We start from the raw sequence: 20666 nt of genomic DNA on the forward strand, positions 1-20666 counted from the left end.
GGCTTATTTTTTTTTTTAAATAGTTAACACAGTTTAGAAGCTCAGAGAGGTCACAGGTCATGGCCAGTGCCACACTTATCCCACAGGCTAAATAGGTTGTTTTCATGGGAGACATTTTGACATGTCACAGCAGGAAAAGCACAGGTGAAAATACTGAAATACACAATGACTGAATTCCATGCAGCTGCTTCAGTTTCAGGGTCCTGGTATTGTGCTGTAGAGTAGAATATAGGCTAATACATCTTTATTGTCTACCAGGGGTGGAAATTTGTATCTGGCTTACTAGACACAAAAGACAACACTGTAAGAAGTAGACAAATAGTCAGTAAAACAAACATAAGGTCATTACAAAACACTTAACACATTAAATCAGCTCAGTGTCTGTGGTTTAAAACTCATCTGTCACTTTGTTGGGTTAAGGATACAGATTGCATTTGGGATGAAGGACTTCTTAAATACTCTTTTAGCTGTCAGAGGGACTCTATAGTGCCTCCTGGAGCTCAAGAGCTCGAACTGGCTGAAAGGATGGTTGCTATCTGCCAAGGTACTCATCCTTTCTGTTAAGAGATGGGTCAAGGGCCTTTGAGGCTTGTCAGCTATTTTACTTGCCATTGTCACAATCCTAGAGAGTTTATTCTTGAATGTACAGTTAGGATGACCGTATGATGCAGGGAGGTGAAAAGTTAAAACATTGTCTAAAACACTAATCTATCCATCCATCCATTTTCATCTACTTATCTGGGGCTGGGTTGTGGGGGCAGCAGGCCAAGCAAAGCACCCCAGACATCCCTCTCCCCAGCAACATTTTCCAGCTCCTAAGGCTTTCCCAGGCCAAATTACATATGTAATCCCTCCAGCGTGTCCTGGGTCTAGTTCTGTACACTAATACTAAAATCTGCTGACTAACACCAAGGCCACTGAGTTTGCTAAGAAGATAGCAAACATCTCTTGAAAATATACTCAGTATTTCCAGAGAGGCTCACGTGGGAGTCCAAAACATTTTGGCCATCAATTGACACTGGCTCTGTCTTCAGAAGTTGTTTGTGCAAATAATTATTTAGTCTTGGCCACATTAATTTCCAACTTGCTGATGTGACACCATGTTTGAAGGGCCTTAGTGTGAGCCAGGTCAGCAACTTCACCCGCTGGGTCTGTTTTCTGTAAGAGACCAACTAAAGCCATGTTGTCTGCATATTTAAACAACTTGTCTACAGTGAAAAGGTCTCTTATATTTAACTGTTTTTTTTTTCCAGGGTTGCATCTAATAAAATAAGTAGATAAATAAAATGTAGCTTGTGTCTTTGTCAGGCTACACAATCAAAGAAACAGGGCTTCATTTATGATTTGCAGGGTTTGCTTTATTGCATTTTAATGGAAAAAAATAAGTGCAAAGCTAAAGGGTTCAGTGCTTTAGAGACAGTCATACAGTATATTAACGGTTGAATTACCAGGTGTCTTTACTGTCTTTTTTTGTCAGTCTTAACTATGCTCGTACATATAGGAAAATATGACATAAACTGGAATGATCTTCTATTTCAGGGTGTCAACCTCCATTTCAGCCGAAGGTGGTGTTGTTCCAGCCCACATTGGCTGCATCCATGTCTACAAAGTTAATGTAAATCCTGAAATAAACACAAAGAGAAATAGGTTAATGAGATCGGAGCACGGTATGTGAGATACAGGAGTATTTAACTCGGCAAGTTTTGGTCACCATGTTAACTTTACTCATCAAATTATGTGCAGTAATAATAATAAATCAATTTATATAGCAGTACAAATAGAAATACAAAACAAATAGATATACATATGTGTACAAATATGTACATGCATTCACACAAATAGGCACGTACATAAATACACCCATACTGTAAACACATGTGCTCTGTGCAAAAGCTTATGCACATATGCACAAAACACATATATTCATATACAGACACTTAACATATTCTACCTTACAGAAATCGCCTCCTAAAAAAGGGTTTTTAAACTTTTTTTAAAAAGTGAATACACAAGTGGATGATCGTATCATGACAGGAAGTGCATTCCAGAGTTTGGGAGCATACAGATCTGGTTGCTGTGTTTATTTGTACCTGTCAGGAGAGATGCCCAGGTGTTTGTTGAGCAGTCCACACAGGAGTTTGGAGTACTGCTTGTTGTGAGCACCGCTGATCTTGCCAATACTGTGGAGGGAGCAGAGAGCACAGGGGTCTCCCTTTCCTCCAAACAGCATCATTTGGTCAGCGTTAATATGCACGGCAATGTACTGGAAGACAGAGACACAAAATGAGACAGTTTCAGCATCATCGGCTTGAAGGGTGTAGCAAGGATTTTATTACATAGTTAAGTCATGAGTCCAAATTCTCCCACTGCAACCCAACTCTGTAGACATTTCAAACAAGTTACCAAAATATCTGTTTGACTTACAATATTTTCTCTACATAATGACCTAAATGTTCTTTAATATCATTCTGGTGGAGAAATGTGGAACTTCTGTAACATATTTTAACTAATTTATTTCCCAGAAAACACCTTCAGTGGCAGCTACACCTGACTAAATACAGATATTAATATAAATATTTAAAGGTGTGCAGTCCAGATCAGCTTGTTGTGAACATCTTGCTAGTTGCACTGGTTAAACCATGGCCTATACTGTGATGAAGTGACAGAGATCACTGACACCAACTTTAAATTTTGGTGGCAAAATATTTTTTTGTTATGAACATTCTGGAAGGATGTTGCTCTGAGTAGTATCCAGTACAGTTTGCATGACATTACAAAAAGATTTAATATTAAACTGCGGGTTTGGTGAACTGACGCAGCTGATCAATCATCTACCAACTTTGCAAATAACAGTCTGGATTATGTTTGCATAGTTGCACAAGAAGCTCGCCTCATTCATTCAGCAGAGGGTCATGTGATCTCTACTTTTAGCTGCAGTTAAATGTGAGTATCAGGTGTTGGTTGCACTGCACTCTATGTAGAAGTTAAACCTATCAAGCTGATGCAGAAGAAATAAAGGCAGATAACCTGTTTCATTGTGAACCCCAGGTTAGTATACGGTCTGCAAATGCGCCCCTGGCCTACCTACCTGTGCAGGTTTGCCCATGGCTTTGGCCAGCTCATCCGTAGCCTCGGACAACAGAGCCATCGGTACATCACTTTTGGCCACGTTGGTGCTCACAACAAACATCGGCATGATTGCTCCTTTTTAGAGTCGTCTTTCTCTCCTTGTTGAACACACGGTGCCTCTCCAAGCTGCAGATGCGGTGACTCTGCCCCCAGGCGGAAGAAAAGACTTCTTCTCCTCTTTTGTAATGCGTGCAGTCATGCGAAAAAAAGACCACAGCGCCTCCTTCAGTCCTGGAAGACACCTCTATTGACACACGCTAAACAAAACGCCAGCCAAGTAGTGGCTAAGTATTTTTGTGTTATTATTTCCTTATTTTGTTCACACTTGCTCACAAATAACACCACATTTACAGTCTTGGAAATGTGGGGCGCATATGTGCTTTCCAGGGTGCGGCTGTTCTCGAGTGTCGGGTAATTACGGTACTGGGCATGCGCAGTGTTCTCAAGCATCATTAAGCAGTGCCGAAGGAGGAGGCGAGGGAGAGAAAGCAGTGGCAGGGAGAGAGAGGGCAGAAGTTGGATGGCGCTTTCCTTTGTCACCGTGTCTTCGTGCCTGTGATCATCGAGCGAGCCTATCTGCGATCCGTGAAATCACACCGTCTGTCGCCGTTTCACGTCCAAGCGACCCCACCGGATTTCATCCAAGAAACGGTGCGTATACAGAGCTAAATTAGCCAGGCTGCTAACACGATCACTTTCCAGAAGGAGAGGTTGCTGCTCCTCTTCGTCTCAACGTAATTGTGTGTCATTACAAGTTTACTAACAAGCTAACCTGACGCAGGCTGTGTATTCAGTGTTAAATGATTCAAATAGAGCTGCTGTGTTGTCTTTAATTAAACGATGCAGAGGTGCATGTGTGTATCAGCTGTCGCACGTACTATATTATAAACAGTAGCTGCTAGCTAACCAATAAAGTTAATGTTCCTAACTGACATGTATTGTATATATTAAGTGGCTATGGCTGTGTATTAGATTGACACTGTGAAACTTTCTCAGTGGGAGCTAATGGTGATGACACGCTGCCTTGACAACACAACTGTTATTGATCCACCATCAGGTCCGAACCTGTGGCCAAGATGATGGAGGAATCGGTGTCCACGTTTGAGACGCATCTGACGGCTGTCATGGACAGTCTGATCCGAGCCTCGGTGTGCGAGATCACCAAACTCTTCCAGGACATGGTGAACGACTACCTGGTGGAGCTGTCCCTCAACAGGAAGGAGAACGAGGCTCTCAAACAGCGGCTGAAGCTCACCGAGAACAAGCTGAGGACCGAGCGCAAGTACGGGATGGGCTGGGCTGCCAACCGCCGCAACGCCGGGCTGGCGGCAGCGGAGGAGGGAGGTGGAGGAGGAGGGCGGCAGAAACGAAAAGTTGAGGTGGCCCGTAAGTATTGAGGATGGCTTTTCCTCCCAAACAAGGAGGCATGCATCACCCTTAGTGTCATACATGTAATGCTGTACATCTGAATCTTCAGTGTGATTGTGTGTGTTAATGTGAGAAACAGGGATCTTGCTGTGCAGTCAGGGCTTATGTGAAGACGCACTTGTTTTGTTGGAAACCATCTGGCAAGAGCTGATCTCTCCCTCCCTCCTTCCTCTCTCCCTCCTCCCTTCCTCCTCCGCCTCCTCTTCATGTTCGCTCCCTCTGTCCTTCACCTCCCCCTCTCCTCTCTCTCTCTCCGCTGCATTCTGTCCCTCCCACTCCTCTGTGCTTCGGCACACTCTCTCCCTCCCTTCCTGCCGTGCTCCTCTCCCTCCCCCCACCTCCTTCACTTCTCTCTGTCTCTCTCTCTCCAACTCTTCCTCCTCCCCTTCCCGCTCCTCTCTCCTTCACGCCCTCGCCTCCTTCCTCTCTCCCTGCCCCCACCTCCTCCTGCTCTGCTCTCTCCTTCATCACGTTGCACACACACACATGCACATACACACACTCCCCCTCCCTCCCTCCCTCACCTCCTCCTCCTCCACTCCACTCCTCTCCCGCTCCTCTCCACCGCCACCATAATTACATACTCCCTCTCCACTTCCACTTCTCCTCTCCCTGCTGTCTCTCTCTCTCTCCTCTTTTCACCTTCTCATCCTCACCCCTCCTCTTTCTCCTTCAACATGTCCTCCCTCTCTCCTCTTCCTCCTCCTCCTCTCCCCCTTGGCCCCCGCCAATTCCACTTCTCCCTGTCGTCTCTGCCGCTCTTGCTTTTCTCCTCCCTTTCACGTGTTTCTCTCTCCTTCCCGCTCTCTTGTCTGTCCTTCTACGCCCCCTCGCTCCATACTCGTTCATCATGCTCACTTCCTCCCCCTGCTCCCTTTCCTCTCTCCCTTCCCCCCAAAACCTCCTCTCTGCTCCTGTTTCGCTCTGTCTCTCCAACCCCTCCTCCTCCTCATCTCCCACTTCTCCACCCTCTTCTCTCCTTCATCTCTCTCTCCTGGCCTTGCAATCATCTCCTCCCACTTATCTCTCTCCCCCTCATATTTCATTCTCTCTCCTTCCTGTCTCCCCATGCCCTCCCTCCTCACTTTCTCCTTCCTCTCTCACCTCCCTCCCACCCTTCCTTCGTCTTCCTCTCTTCTCCACAGGAGGCAAGTCAAAGAAGGGCCCAGCAGCAGCCTATGGCAAAGGCTGGCCTGGAGGTGTGTGGGAGGAAGGTGGAGGTGGAGGTGGCGGCAGCGGTGGTGGTGGAGGAGGAGGAGGAGGAGGAGGAGGAGGAGGAGGAGGAGGAAGTGCAGGAGCTGTGGGGATGGTAGCAGGAGCAGGAGGAAGAGGGGGGAAGGAGGCCAGGGAGATGTACCTCATCCAGTTCCCGGGGGATGAAGAGGATGAGGGAGGGATGGTGGAGGACGAGGAAGGGGAGGGCAGCCTCAGCGGTGAGGGGGAGGAGACGGCCAACATCAAAGAGGAGGTGAGGGAGACGGGCTTTCTCAGAGGAGGAGGAGGAGGAGGAGTAGGAGGAGAAAGTGGCACAGCATCTCTGCACTGCTCAGCAGCTTCACACTGAACGCAAAAGAACATAGACAGTATAAAGAGAGATAACACAGAGAGAGTTGTGCCTGTGTTTTTTGGCCATCAAATCACTGCAGAGATGTGGTGGATGAAGGGAGCGCTATTGATTTGATATTTAGCTTCCAGAGGAGCCTGTTGAGGAGGGCCCTCCACATCTCAAGTGTGGCAAGCTTTTAGGTGGAAATACTACTGGAAGAGGTGAAAAGCTGTTTGCTATTTCACCACATGACCAAGTGGCAGAGCGCAGATCCGCTCCTCACTTGTCGTCTGCATTTGAATATTCAGATCATGCAGAATGTGTTATTAGCCTTGCTGTGAAGTCATTACAATGTGCTTTTGATGGCTGATAAAAATGGCTTTACATAAATATAACCAATCATATAACTTTATAGACCTTGCCACTGGAATTGCATTGCTAGGCAACAGCTTGGGTCCATGTTTACTTCCTGTCAGCTGATGTCATTTACATACACAGCAAAACATTCCAACAGGAAATACAAATGGTTTTGTTTTGTTTTCAGCTTTTTTTGTCTCACATGTTTGACACAAAATATATGAATAAATCAGTCTAAGTAGGGCCAATTTAGGGCGTGTGTCCACATAGTGTTTCTGCAGGGTGCTGGGGAGTGCTTCATCCCACAGCTTAATTTTTAAAAATCAGGTCAGAAATCATGGAATCACAGGGCTGTTCTGTCTCTGTTGTGACAGTTTTTGTCAGACATATCATATAGCTCAGATAGACACAGCCGGAACAAGCTCCTCCCTCTGTTTTGGTTACCAGGGAAACGAGCCCTGGAAAAGGAGCAACAGTGACGACACCGGCGCCTTTCTGAAAAGTTAAGAGATATTCAACTAGAAGTGCTCGGAGCGGCTGCACAAAAAAGGAAAATTGCTCTGAAAAAAGACGCTGGGTGCAGCGCCTAGAGGGGCTGCATACACTCGTCTCATTGGGAACAATTTAAAAAAAAAGATGATTGCGTTCTTGCTCTCAGAAAAAACTGTGGACACATGCTCTTAGAGTGTTTATGCCGTCAAGTTTGAAACAGTCTATTCCCAGTTGCGTTGTAAACATGACTTGGTATGGTAGCGTCAGAACATATAGCTATGATGAGTGTTACATGTACATTACCAAACCATTTTGAAAAAGGCATTTACAAATGAAGGAATACATATCATAGTCTACCTGGTTTGAGGTACTCACTCAAGTTAGTATGTTCTCTCTTGTTCCCAACGCAGTTTGCACAAACAGAGGGCTATCAACCTGCCTCTCTCCGACTAATCAAGGAGGCTTTGAAGATGGACCCACCCAACCAGAACTTCCACCCCGGCTCCAGAGCCCAAAGCGAAGGTAATGAGCCCAGGACACACTGATTGAAGGAGGGGAAGTTAGTGAAATGTTTGGAGACCAATAGAAAGAAAGTGTAACTGATTACTTTCCCTCCCCTTCTGTTTGTCTCTACTCAGGAGATATGTCAGATCATCCACCAACTCTTCATTCAGGGGATAGAGAGGACGAGGACTGGGAGGTGGGTTCATCAGAGCCGTCGCAGGGGGGCATGACCATGGATGAGCTGAGGGGTCTGGAGTCCGCACTGAGGGCTGAAAGAGGGCGTGAAAAGGCTGCCATGACGGCGCCTCATCCTGTCAGTCCTGGCTCAGTAGTGGTGCGAGGCAGCGAGAGCAGCCTGGCCCCCAAGTACATTGGTCTTGATGGAATGGAGCAGGACGAAGAGCTGGAGCCACCCACCCTGCAGAGAGAGGAGCAGATAGGGCAGGGCAGGTTGAAGGACGCAGTGAGGGCCGGAGTGGAGCTGAGGTTAGGCTGGTCGAAGAAGTTGAGGGAGGGCGACTCGGCTGCGGGCATGACTGGAGAGGATGCGGTGGAGCAGGGAGAGTCGGAGCACCTGCCCCACCTGTCTGCTCCGGGGAGTGTCGGGGAGAGTGGAGGGGAAGAGGAGGGTGGTGGGGACCTGCTCCACTTCTGCCCACAGTGTGGAGGAGGCTTCACCTCAGAGGCTGAGCTGGAGGAGCACCCCTGTCCACTCGGAGGCTCTCATTTACAGGGCAGCGAGGAGGATGGTCTTTTCCCTTGTGCCCACTGTGGCAACACGTTCAGCCACGCCTGGGCTCTTAAGAACCACGAGTGCGCCTGTGCTGCTGAACGGCCACACTGCTGCGAGATCTGCGGGAAACGCTTCACGCACTCGCGCTCACTGGAACGGCATCACCTGGTGCACACAGGCGAGAGGCCGCACCGGTGCCCTCAGTGCGGACGCAGCTTCAGTCGCCTGGGCAATTTGGAACGGCACCAGCGGATTCACACAGGCGAACGCCCATACGGGTGCGATGCGTGTGGAAAGCGTTTCAGTCGCGTGGAGTACTTGAAGAGACACCAACTCATACACAACAGTGAAAAGGCGACACTCCAGTGCTCCAACTGTGGAAGCGGCTTCAGTGACGTGGAGCAACTGAAAAACCACCAGTGTTTTTAGAGCACATCCTTCAAATCTCTGATCGAACTGGAAAGAAAAAGCAGGTTTTTAATTGAATGTGGCAGAATTCAGGGGATGAATGTGAGCGGAGGATGCTCATTTTATTTTCAGTGACTTTGGAGTTGCCTTTCTTATATGCTTTGACAGGATGAAGAAGTTAAATTAAGTTAAAGACAAGAAACAGGTACATGTGTGGAAGATTATTGTTGAATAAAAACAAAGAAGGTAAATGTCCAAAGTTGACAGGAAGACAGTTGTACATGGTGTTTCTCTGTGAGGGGAGGAATAAAATCAATCTCAAATGTTCTTCAGCCATATTAATTTGAAGTGTTCTCATTTGTATGTACAAAGCTTGTACTTATTTATGATCAATAAATTGTACATTCTTTTGTCTTTATATCAATAAGTCACTCATGTTGCAGCCGATGCCCTTGTTTTTTGCTGATACAATATAATTGTCAACTTGGTATTTTGTATGTTTGTGTTTTGGTCATATTAAGAAATAAATATTTCTATTCATCAGAAGGCTCATTACCAATTTCAGTGTTGGTTTATTGTTCAAAATCACAACATGACATTGATAAAAGAGGGAAGAAAAAGAATTTTGCAAGATCATAATCATCAGAAATATTAATTTCCAGCCATTATGAGACAAGACAACATTATAATTAAACACTCATACAGTAGCTAAAGCATGAGGGAGTCATTCTAAAGGGACAGTTCACCCCAAAATTAAACACAAATTTTTCTTCTATTTATCAGTCTAGGTTGTTTTGGTGTGAGCTGCAAAGTGTTGGAGATATCAGCTGTAGAGATGTCTGCCATCTCAAATATAATGGAACTAAATGGCATTCAGCTTGCGGAGCTTATAGTGACAAAACAATATATTTGAAAAACTCAACAGCAATGTTTTTTCCAGAATTAGAACCAGAGTAAGAAATACTTTATTGATCCTCAGGGGGAAATTGTGAAACCATGACCCGATTATGCAAGATAATCATTAGACCTTGATATGAGCAGTTACCGAACCACCAACTTTATCACTGTGCAGAACAAAGCGTGCATCTACTGCTTGCTCACCCAGCAACACTGAGCTAGCTACTGTTACAGCTCAGCTGAGGAGGAGCCATTGTGAGCACGAGCCTCTTGTCCATGAGTAGATGCACGCTTCCTTCTGCGTAGTGATACAGTTGGCAGGTGTTGTGTGGTAAAGTAAAGAGTTCCTACATGAAACTGTTCACAACAAGGTCTGTGGATTATCTTGAGTAACCAGGTCATGATTTCTGGAAAGAGACATTGCTGTTACGATTTTAAATTGCTTTTTTTTTTTGGCGCCTTGAGCACCACAAGCTGAGCGCCATCTAGTTCCATTATAATCCAGAGAAGGCAGACATCTCTATGGCTGATATCTCCAACACTCAGCAGCTGACACCAAAACTGTCCATATTCATAGCACTGCAAATAAGAGGGAAAGTATGAATTTTTGGTGTCCCTTTAAGACATTGAGTAGACACTACCTCAGAAGAACCCTGGCTATGATGGATGAACTGTGTGCTGGTTAACTAGAGCGTCTCACCCACACTGCCCTTTAAACAGACTGATGGGCATGGCCAGCCTTTGTGTCAGGATGCCCTCCAGTGTCTCTAAGGACATCCGCTTCACATCATAGCCCTTCACCGAGGCCTTTGCCTTGACATCAACCGGCACAATCTCCTCTCCACTGTTGCGGTCATTTCTTCCCACTGCAGCGTATGTGGGGAAAAAGGGCTTGACAGATTCATGAAGGTCAGATCTGTAGGATGGGCAGCAGTAGGCAGACCACATGTACTCGGGAACAGCCACCCTGTTTTTGATCCAGCGGGGCCCAGACTTGTAAGGCATGGCTCCGGTGATCACAAACATGGACCCTTTGCAGAAGGCCTTGAATTTTCTTAACACCTCATTCTCCAGATCACTCCAGGGGCCAGAGTTGGAGCCTTGCTGCTGAGGGACAATGTTTGTCAGGGTGAAGGTGGCCTCTCGGTCCTCTTTTGTCTTCTGGTGTGAGCTGGGGTTGAGATGACCCTTGGTGAACTTGGAGTTCTTGTAGTCGTCAAGCACCGCCTGGCTCTCAATCACGTTCTGGTCCACGGGGTATTGGAACTGTTGCATCTCTGGGCTGGCACGGGAAAACGCCAACTTGACGACAAAGACAGAGAAGGACATGTCACCGTTTAGAAGCTACAAATGAGTGTTTTGCTGCTTATTGATCCCTTAATACTGCTTGAGTTGAACAGTAATGTGAGACTGTGTACTTGGGTGTGACTTATTCATTAAGTCTAAAAAAGAAAAATGGAAACAGAACTAATGAAATTTCCACCTCCCTTTCTAAGTAATCTAACAAGAGGAGAAAAAAAGGTGTAAAAACATTTTTGTATTAACACTTTGAGATAGGCTGCCTCTACTTCTGCTTGAAGGTTACGGTAAACAGTACATTTGTGCAAGTCATACTTCGACCACAATGACACTGAGTATGGGAAGTGCTAGTGCTCTTTTTCACATTTACCATCATCGTCTTACAACCCCAGAATAAATTCCCATTAGATCTACAAGCAAATGAAGCATTTTCATGTGTCTGTGAGATCTTCCATTTCCGATTTATGAAGACAAACTTAACTCTTAAACACTCTTGACACAGTCCCACACAGTGTTATTCTCACCTGTGGTTCATACTTCCATGATGAAATGGGTCGTTTGCCATCTGCAGGACTGAGTATGTACGCAGAGTACAAAGGTGCACGATGCTGACGGTGATACAAACTGGCAAAGTGGTACTGGTTTTTGTAGCGCTGGCATATTGGCTGGTATCCTGCTGCACTGATACCTGTTGGAGGAGTTCCTTTATAAAAGAAACTGTGGCACTTGGAGAAGCTGTTGCCAATCTCTCCAAAGACCACGTCACCAAAACAGGATAGGAGCAGAAACACAGCTCCTGCTGATAATTGCAGCATCTTCCTTTGAGACATCCTGCACAACAGAGCAGAAACCACCGTACCTGTGCTGGAGAAAGAGATGCTTATTAGTTCACAGAGAACACACACTTTATTCCTGATACCCTCTCAAACCCAAACTTACTACAGTCTCTTCTTCCAAGCTGAATAGCAAGATGAATAGCAAGATGTATTTATTTGCAGAGTAGCTCAAACACAGACCAGAAACCTCTTGACAGCTCTTCAGTTAAAAAGCCTCTAAGGTTGGTAGGACACTGTCAGCATCAGCCCACAAACCACCACACGAACAATGTCACAATTCATCACTCACTTCCTCACTTGCTTCAGGGATGTCACACTAGTTACCCACTTTTAAAAATGTAACAAGTAATATAATCATTTTGATAACTTTTTCAATAACTTGCAAATCAACAGAATGAAAGTTATATTCTGCATAACATTTAACTGATATACTTACTTTACTCGTCCATCCATGTCCCAACCCTCACCTATGGTCATGAGCTCTGGGTAGTGACCGAAATGTATCGCGGATACAAGCAGCCGAAATGAGTTTCCTTCGTGGGGTGGCTGGGCTCAGCCTTAGAGATAGGGTAAGGAGCTAGGACATCCGGAGGGAGTTCGGAGTAGAGCTGCTGCTCCTTCACAAAAGGGGTGAGTTGAGGTGGTTCGGGCATCTGATCAGTATCCTCCTTGGCGCCCCTTGCTGGAGATGTTTCAGGCACGTCCAACTGGTAGGAGGCCCCGGGGCAGACCCAGAACACACTGGAGGGATTACATATCTCATCTGGCCTGGGAACGCCTCGGGGTCCCCAAGGAGGAGCTGGAAGGCGTTGCTAGGGAGAGGGATGCCAGGGGTGCTTTGCTTGGCCTGCTGCCCCTGTGACCCAGCCGCGGATAAGCGGATGATGGATGTATGGATGTATGGATGTAATTTAAATTACATATATTTTCTCAGTAACTGCAACTGGTTACAGTTACCTGTATTTTGTTTACATGTAACTACAGTAGTTACACATAACTATGTAAACCCCAACACTGACCTCTATCACCACCACTGCCATCCATCTTGCCAGCAAAACAGTAGTGACTGTAGAGGCAAGTAAATACTCCCATTGTGTGCACAGGATAAATGATTGGGACATTTTATAATTGATATGGCTGTCAAGAATGTACCCGCCTCTAATTGCATATTTGATTTTTGCAGGGAACACAGAGAAGTGAGGAATCATGGTAAGTCAATATGTGTGTCAGAATGTTCAATCAATCAAATTAGTGCCTGTGAAGTGCTCATCACAACAAGTGTCCACCAAAACTGTATTAACATAATTGAAATTGCCACAAAAACATCTAAAAGGACACCAAATTGCTCTTCTAATCAAAACCCAAAAGCCACCAAATCATCATAAGGCTCATGCTAAATACAACAAAGAAACAGTACAGGAGAACACAATACCACTCCTCTCTGTTATAATATGAAGCTACAGCCAGCAGCTGGTTAGCCTAACATAAAGACTGGAAGCAGAGGGGAAACAGCCAGTGTGGCTCTGGTGACAAGGTGACAAAGTCCACCCAATAGCACCTCTAAAGCTGCCTCATAAATGTGTTTCATCAGTTTTGTTAAAAAATGTTTTCATACGAAAGCAGAAGTGTGAACGCAACAACTCATGGTTTTATGTGCGCAATCTTTTTGGCCTGCAACTTTGTGGAGGTTTGTTGTCATCATGAGGTTAACAGGCAATCAGCAAAGATGCCAGGAAGTCTCTGCCACGTTTTCACAAACAGAAATTTGTACAGATTAAAAGCTAATTATAGGCTTACATGGTAATTAATTAGCTTTAAAGAGACTGGTAGGCAGATTTTGATACCGTTGGACAGAGCCAGACTAACTGGGCTATGCTAATCTAAGCTAAGGGACTGTTTTCTACTTATCAGAGGAGGGGTTGGCTGGGGTGGAATTTTATATTGTTTTATTTTGACTCTCCAGGAAGCTACAAATATTTTTCCTTGAGCCTCCCTGAGTGACTGGCAGAAAATGCATGACCTCCCTAAGCCAAAATAAAATATAAGACAAGACATAACACCCTCACAAGTGCTTAAAAAATTATTTGACGTGTCTCCCCCTTTTTGCACGACTTTTTGCAAATTATTTTGGGGACGATGCACAACTGAAACATCAGCTGACATGATAAGTCATTTAAACTGGGTCCTGCTTGAGGCCCTCCTTGTCTAGAAAAGGGTCCTTGTGTCAAAGTTGAGATTCAAGAACTGATTTTTTCTCAGTTTTTTGCTTAAATGTAACATATTCCTGAATGTATTTATCTAAATTACACAGCCAACCTGGAACCACTTAGTTTTCCAGCACAGAAAAACTTTACATTGCACAGACAGAGGGATAAACCGACAAGGAGGAACAGGTGCCTATTCATTTGCTCTGCTTCGGGCTCCCCAACAGGTTGATCCAGCCATACAAGGTAGGGTAGTTGTTAAGGTACACGTGTAATAATTAACTAATTAAAAAAACAACCAGACAAAGACACACTCAGCACTCCAGGTGGCACCAGGGGGACATTTGCCTAGGATGCCGAATGTGCTAGGTCCTGCACTGCGTTGTGCTGTTCACTTTCTGCATGAACAAAATGTGAAATGTGCAACCATTGTTTGGAGGTGTTTGCATTTGAGTGAACAAACATAGTGTTTATTTACAATTAAATAAACACATTCTTTTTCTTAAGAAGGCTCTCATCTTCACCATTTCCATTTTGTTTTATTAGTAAAATCATGTTACAAGATGACACTGACAAGAGGGGAAAACTATTTATTTTACAAAACTCTAATTATAAAAAAAATGTTTTCAGCAACATATCTGTGTCCTGATTAATCACACACTCATTTAGGAATTAAACATGAAAAGATGTGCTGTACATGGTGATTACTGAGCGCACACCCATAGCAGTTAATATTTGATTTCAAGAAGGAACTTAAGCTTTTCACCTTCGCTACTGACACTGCCCATGAAACAGACTGATGGGCATGGCCAGCCTTTGTGTCAGGATGCCCTCCAGTGTCTCTAAAGACATCCGCCTCACATCATAACCCCTCACCGAGGCCTTCGCCTTGACATCAACCGGCACAATCTCCTCTCCACTGTTGCGGTCATTTCTTCCCACTGCAGCATATGTGGGGAAAAAGGGCTTCACAGACTCAGGGAGGTCAGATCTGTAGGATGGGCAGCAGTAGGCAGACCACATGTACTCGGGAACAGACACCCTATTATTGATCCAATGGTGTTCAGACTCATAAGGCATGGCTCCGGTGATCACATACATAGACCCGTTGCAGAAGGCCTTGAATCTTCTCAACACGTCATTCTCCAGATTGTTCCAGGGGCCTGAGTTGGAGCCTTTCTGCTGAGGGACAATGTTTGTCAGGGTGAAGGTGGCCTCTCGGTCCTCTTTTGTCTTCTGGTGTAAGCTGGGGTTGAGATGGCCTTTGGTGAACGTGGAGTTCTTGTAGTCGTCGATCACCGCCTGGCTCTCAATCACGTTCTGGTCCACGGGGTATTGGAACTGTTGCATCTCTGGGCTGGCACGGGAAAACGCCAACTTGACGACAAAGACAGAGAAGGACATGTCACCGTTTAGAAGCTACAAATGAGTGTTTTGCTGCTTATTGATCCCTTAATACTGCTTGAGTTGAACAGGAATGTGAGACTGTGCACTTGGGTGTGACTTATTCATTAAGTCTAAAAAAGAAAAATGGAAATGGAACTAATGAAATTTCCGCCTCCCTTTTCCTAGTTATCTGACCATAGGAAAAAAAATGTATGACAGCATTTTTGTATTTGCACTTTGAGATAGGCTGCTTCTACTTTAGGGTAATCATAAAAACTTTATTTTAGGCTGAAGCAGAGTAGTTATACACACCTCACACAGATGCAAGACTATTAGAAAACAGTGTGAATGTTACTCAGACAGCGTGTCAGTTTACACTTGTTACATTCTGTCTTTTCAAAGGTTTCACAAGAAACTGACGCTATCTACTCTTAACATGAAGTCTTTTTCAAAATAAACTTACAACATAGGCAAAATTCTTCATTTTTCAATTGATTTTCTTAAATTTAGTCTTTTTAACAAAAGCATGTGGTTAGGTTAAGAAAAAAACATGTCATAGTTTGGCCTAAATTCACATGGGGACCAAACAGCGGGCTCCCGTAGAAGTGTGGAGTTTGTTTGACCCATCCACCTCGCTCTTTAGTTGCCATTACAAACTGCTACCACTGACTGACAGTGGTAATTGACGACTTGCTGCTGCTAAATCTGATGTGCCTGGTGCATATCATACGGCTGCGAAAGGTGCCTCTGTGAAATGGTCTCTAACGCTGGAATTACTGATAAAGCGACACCTTCTGTCACATGATCGTCTCTTATTGCCTTAAAACATAAACACAAATTTAGTTACTTAGACAAACTCTACAGTAATTCACTGAACAAAGGAAATGATGCTCTGTTGTAGAAAAACCATAACCAGAAACAAGCTTTTCTTTACTCTGCCATTATTGGAGCTATTTTTTCCTTCTAATCTATATAATCAGTGGGCACTAGGGGCGTAAACACAGACAGTGCAGGCGGTGTGCTTGCACTGGGGTCTGTGAGGTGCAGGGGACCTTAGAGAGAGTGAGCCCCCAGTGACTTGTTGGGCAGAGAATGGGCCCTTATGAGAGAGACTGTCACCTTGGAAACATGCCTATGTTAAAAGATGAACTCTGAAAATGGTGCTTTTGCTGAATATGGCCTCGAAAAAGGCAAACCCATCATCCCTCTTGTTTTTTTTGTTTGTTTTTGGTAAAATAGTCAGTAGCATCTATAAAAAATCATATGCTTATTTTACATAAACTATAAATATACTATTAAAATTATTAAATTAAATGAATAATTTCTTATTTTCTTTAGAAATGTGATATACAGATATGAAATCATGATTGCTCTAAAATGTGTGTTGACATTGTCCAGTGTCATGCCTCTGTTTGATAATGTGACCAGATGATACGTGCATAATAGCGTGCACTGGGGCCCATCGTAACTACATTACGCCACTGGTGTACGCTCGGTTTATTGGGTACATCTATTTAAAACTAATGCAGCGTACCACACAGCAGCCCAGCAATAAATCATTCTTTCATCAAGGCTGTAACAATAAAGTTAAAACTTTTTTTCACAAGGTGTTTATTACACTTTAGGATAATTTTAGATGATGTCGTTTGTGGTGCTGTTGACCTGTGTTGCATTATACAGAGGTGTGTTTCTGATATTTAACCCACTCCCATTGATATAAATGGGTTGGACAAAATAATACTAAATATAATATAATAAACCGGCAACTGAGTGTATAGTCTGAGCATATCTTAACACATTATATCAAACACAGTAATGCTCAATAGACTCCAGCTTTAAAGATAGTGGTCTCTCTCTTAGATACCACACACTGTTTTACTTACCTGTGGTTCATACATCCAAGTCTTTCTGGGTCGTTTGCCATCTGCAGGGCTGAGTATGTACGCAGAGTACAATGGTACACGCTCTGCAGGGCTGAGTATGTACGCAGAGTACAATGGTACACGCTGTTGACGGTGATACAAACTGGCAAAGTGGTACTGGTTTTTGTAGCGCTGGCATATTGGCTGGTATCCTGCTGCATTGATGCCCCTCGGTGGAGTTCTATTATAGAAGAAGTCGAGGCACTGAGAGAAGTCGTCGCTGATCTCCCCAAGGACCAGGCCACCAAACCAGGGGAGGAGAAGAAGCAGGGCTCCTGTGGATGTTTGCAGCATCTTCCTTTGAGGCATCTTGCACAAAAGGGCAGCAGGTCGTTTGTTGACAGACTTCCTCTCAGACAAAGCTCCAGAGTTAGATAAAACCGATATTTCCTTTGTGTCCATTCAGTGTCACTGAGGTTTCCTCTTATATACCCTGACAGCTGGAACCCTGTGGGTGAGAGTAAGCCACCCCCCAACCCTATCAAACTTCCCCTGTTAACAGGCAGTCAGGCTGCCTTCTGGGAAACAATGGGTCTGCATATCCTTTTTTCATTAGTCAGCTGAGGTGGAGGCCATTTTGTTTCAAGTCGTCAGTCACATGTTAGTAAGGTGGGGAAAGAGAAGATGTGCTCTAAAACTTGAGCTAAACATCAACACTGACCTTATTTGATTTTGATTAGAATATCTCATATCTACCATCCTACATGCTATTTAAATGCTGCAGGAACTGACAGTGCAGTTTCTGCTTGCTCACTGTTGTAGATGTTGTTGTTGTCTCGCAGACATCCCCTCCAGGACCAGATTTTTATAGCTGCAGGGACTACAGGCCTCTTGAGGTGCTGCAGCATTTCCCTGCAGAGCACCTGTCCCCAGCTTTCTCACATTTTGTCTAAAATAATGAAACATCTTGAAGTGTGGAAAAGCCACGACTACCTTGCATGATGCAGAGCTCCGTATGGATCGCAGTGAGATGCTTGTGATGCCAACACATACTTTTATTCTTGCATTTATACATCCCAAACTACCTCTGGGAGTTGTTTTAATGCATCCTCGGATGTTTACTGGCAATAACCTGCTGATTGATATCATCTCACCAACACACTCCACTGAGCAAGTCAGCAAGTTTCGTTTTCTGTCTCCAGTTTCTGTGTGGTCTTGTGTTTCTACTGTCATCAAAACTTCCCTCATTGAACCAGAAATATTTTCCGGAACGGAAACGCTCCATATAGTACTTCCATTATTTCTTAACTTACTTTACCAAAAGTCTGTACTGTCTTTATTTTGTTATGTGCTTTATCTGTTTGTAGGAAAATCCCCAGTTTCAGTCATTCTGCTCCAATTTGCCCAAAAATTATATTTTTATTGTATTAAGAAATTGTAGAAATGATGTAAAAATGGGGGAAACCAGAGTGATGTACACTGCAAACAGGGCTGCCAATAGGGTGGAGGCATGCAGGCCAGCAATAATCATGGTTATCCTAAAAAAAAAAAAAAAGCGATATTGATGACCACATTTTATTCAAATATTGAAATTATTCAAAATATTCACCATTATTTATTTAAAAAAACAAATAAATATTGTACTTATTGCTGCTCTAGTAAAATGTAGCCAATTTTGATCAGGAAATCTCCTCAAAACTCCTGAGTCAGGTTTTTTTTTGTACACAACTATTGCCAAAAATTGCAATAGCTGCAGGTGGGGCATGAAATTTTTTTTTGATCTTAACTAGGAGAAAGAGCACCATCGTGAGTATGAGTATGTAAATACATGGATATGAGTAAAGCAGATTTTGGGAGAGCTTTTTCACTGGACCATTTCAGACATTGCTGTGGGTGAGTCTGACTACAAATAAAAGCCCAGAAGTAGATTTGGGACCAGGATGTACATAGGGGTGGAGTGAAACTATACCGAAAGTACTGATACTACGATTTTATGTCTTATTTTATGTATGGATAAGAGTGTGAAAAGGAATAATACAAAAAAGTTTTTATGTCATGTCAGATCATACTCTGGGCTCATGAACACACTTTTTTTTGTCATTTTCAGATTAAATATTCACTCGAAAGGAAGACACAGGAAGAACACATCCCCTTCCCCACTGAAAAATGATATATTTATTTCCATTTGTGATTTGTAAAGGTTCTCTTACGGCTAGAAATCAGAAACGTTGCTCCTTTTAATACACCCTGCCAGGACGAACGGTGATTTCCTGGACACACACATTTATAAATTCATCGCTGTAATATTACTTGGATTGGTTGAGATTTAACAATTTAAACTGTTAAACTTTCTTCTGTAGATGTTAATCAGATTATCTAACAGTATATGTGACAATTCATGGACATATCCACATATTCTCAGTATAATTCTAGCTGAACTTGAATTATTCGCTCAACCTACACTGCATAGGACAAGTGAGTAGCTCAAGTTCAACTCAATTATACTGTATAGTTAAACATTTGAAGACAAAGCAAACCAGCTGAATCAACTAATAAACTGTTGAAATGTTACAACTACTGCAGGTGGACTATCCAAATAAAGTTTTACCAATTCATAGCATAAAACGTTGCCTTGGTGTTTAAGTTGTGATTAATACCTTAACATCTGGTCGTATTTCTTGCCAGAGGAGAAACTCCAGGGACAAACTGAGCTCTGTATGAATATTTAATTTGATCTTTGAGATGTGGCAGGTTTATAGAGGCCATCTAGTGAGCACTCAGGGACATGACACTTGGCAGCAGGCAGACATGGACACAAATGCTGTGGCCTAATGGTAAGGTCAGTGAAACTAGTTGAACTGTGAGTAATAATATTTACTGTCACTGGTGATGAGTTGTAACCTGTAGATGGCCTGGAATTACCATAGTTTCAGTTTCCACACACAGGAGAACTGCTGACAACACGGAAAGCACATGAGATCAGATGTTTGACTGTTTATCATAACACAGACTTTAGCTACCTGTTTGATAGTGATAGGAAAAATAAACCCTTCAAACAAAGACAGGATTGACGTCTGCATGTAGAAAACACTTTTATGACCCCTGGTGCACAAAAAAGCTGCCTGTTAGATAACTATCTCTTTTTATATTATCTTGCTTGCAAGAGAAAATGGAGTACGACAGAAATTCTAATAAAAGACCCTCCCTCAGATGCAGCAAAAAAAAAAAAAAAAAAAAAAAAAGACAATACTTCTAACCACTCCCAATAATAGTCATACATCCCTCCCCTTGCTGACTTACTCTGTGTCAGCTTGTTTCTCTTCTTCTTTGTTTTGTGTTGACTGACTCAGCGGCTGTAGGGTGTGTTGGCTCATTTACCTGTTGAAATAAAGTTGTACACTACAGCTTCACTCTGAAGCACAAGTAATGAGTGAGTTGGGTCAGCTAGAGAACAGTTAGCTGCACCGCAGTAAGTAGTTATGAGTAAATATTTAACTATTTACACTTATAATATCTGTGTAAAGAACTAGCTTGTGCAACCTGTTTTAAGTTAATGATGCCTGAGCGACCATTTCGCAGCAGCTA

General features: G+C 43.7%; 4 protein-coding genes across 5 annotated transcripts; 1 reads left to right on the forward strand and 3 right to left on the reverse strand.

Annotated features, from left to right (window-relative positions):
* Positions 1-1336: 1336 nt before the first annotated feature.
* On the reverse strand, positions 1337-3303 carry mif (macrophage migration inhibitory factor). The gene is made up of 3 exons (XM_050042633.1): positions 3089-3303; positions 2091-2263; positions 1337-1622 (listed from the first exon to the last, which is right to left on the reverse strand). Exons 1-3 carry the CDS (start codon positions 3194-3196, stop codon positions 1556-1558), a joined length of 348 nt encoding a protein of 115 aa, XP_049898590.1. The 5' UTR covers positions 3197-3303; the 3' UTR covers positions 1337-1555.
* Positions 3304-3567: 264 nt separating this feature from the next.
* Positions 3568-9149, forward strand: si:dkeyp-121d2.7 (zinc finger protein 853). Its single transcript, XM_050042632.1, is given in 6 exon segments — positions 3568-3780; positions 4187-4515; positions 5853-6025; positions 7363-7474; positions 7591-8534; positions 8536-9149. Coding segments are annotated over 5 exon segments (1602 nt in total). The 5' UTR covers positions 3568-3780; positions 4187-4205; the 3' UTR covers positions 8599-9149.
* A 145-nt stretch (positions 9150-9294) lies between these two features.
* On the reverse strand, positions 9295-11623 carry LOC126388935 (endonuclease domain-containing 1 protein-like). The gene is made up of 2 exons (XM_050042334.1): positions 11318-11623; positions 9295-10796 (listed from the first exon to the last, which is right to left on the reverse strand). Exons 1-2 carry the CDS (start codon positions 11621-11623, stop codon positions 10191-10193), a joined length of 912 nt encoding a protein of 303 aa, XP_049898291.1. The 3' UTR covers positions 9295-10190.
* A 2752-nt stretch (positions 11624-14375) lies between these two features.
* LOC126388934 (endonuclease domain-containing 1 protein-like) lies at positions 14376-17736 on the reverse strand. Of its 2 annotated transcripts, XM_050042332.1 has the most exons (3): positions 17185-17734; positions 17103-17142; positions 14376-15210 (listed from the first exon to the last, which is right to left on the reverse strand). In XM_050042332.1, exons 1-3 carry the CDS (start codon positions 17541-17543, stop codon positions 14605-14607), a joined length of 1005 nt encoding a protein of 334 aa, XP_049898289.1. In that variant the 5' UTR covers positions 17544-17734; the 3' UTR covers positions 14376-14604. The 2 variants fall into 2 exon arrangements, with proteins under 2 accessions (XP_049898289.1, XP_049898288.1); XM_050042331.1 differs by having other exon boundaries at positions 17103-17736.
* Positions 17737-20666: the final 2930 nt, after the last annotated feature.

The sequence above is a fragment of the Epinephelus moara genome, chromosome 4 (assembly GCF_006386435.1).
Source record: "Epinephelus moara isolate mb chromosome 4, YSFRI_EMoa_1.0, whole genome shotgun sequence".
NCBI lineage: Eukaryota > Metazoa > Chordata > Actinopteri > Perciformes > Serranidae > Epinephelus > Epinephelus moara.

What these genes read in the sequence shown, in the direction of transcription:
- mif (XM_050042633.1), bottom strand. Translation starts at nt 3,196, where the DNA reads ATGCCGATGTTTGTTGTGAGCACCAACGTGGCCAAAAGTGATGTACCG. An exon ending in CCATGGGCAAACCTGCACAG is followed by an intron (nt 2,264 to 3,088) that starts GTAGGTAGGCCA and finishes TCTGTCTTCCAG; the next exon opens with TACATTGCCGTGCATATTAA. An exon ending in CTGGGCATCTCTCCTGACAG is followed by an intron (nt 1,623 to 2,090) that starts GTACAAATAAAC and finishes TGTTTATTTCAG; the next exon opens with GATTTACATTAACTTTGTAG.
- LOC126388935 (XM_050042334.1), bottom strand. Translation starts at nt 11,623, where the DNA reads ATGTCTCAAAGGAAGATGCTGCAATTATCAGCAGGAGCTGTGTTTCTG. An exon ending in CATGGAAGTATGAACCACAG is followed by an intron (nt 10,797 to 11,317) that starts GTGAGAATAACA and finishes TTTGTCGTCAAG; the next exon opens with TTGGCGTTTTCCCGTGCCAG.
- LOC126388934 (XM_050042331.1), bottom strand. Translation starts at nt 17,543, where the DNA reads ATGGACACAAAGGAAATATCGGTTTTATCTAACTCTGGAGCTTTGTCT. An exon ending in CTTGGATGTATGAACCACAG is followed by an intron (nt 15,211 to 17,102) that starts GTAAGTAAAACA and finishes TTTGTCGTCAAG; the next exon opens with TTGGCGTTTTCCCGTGCCAG.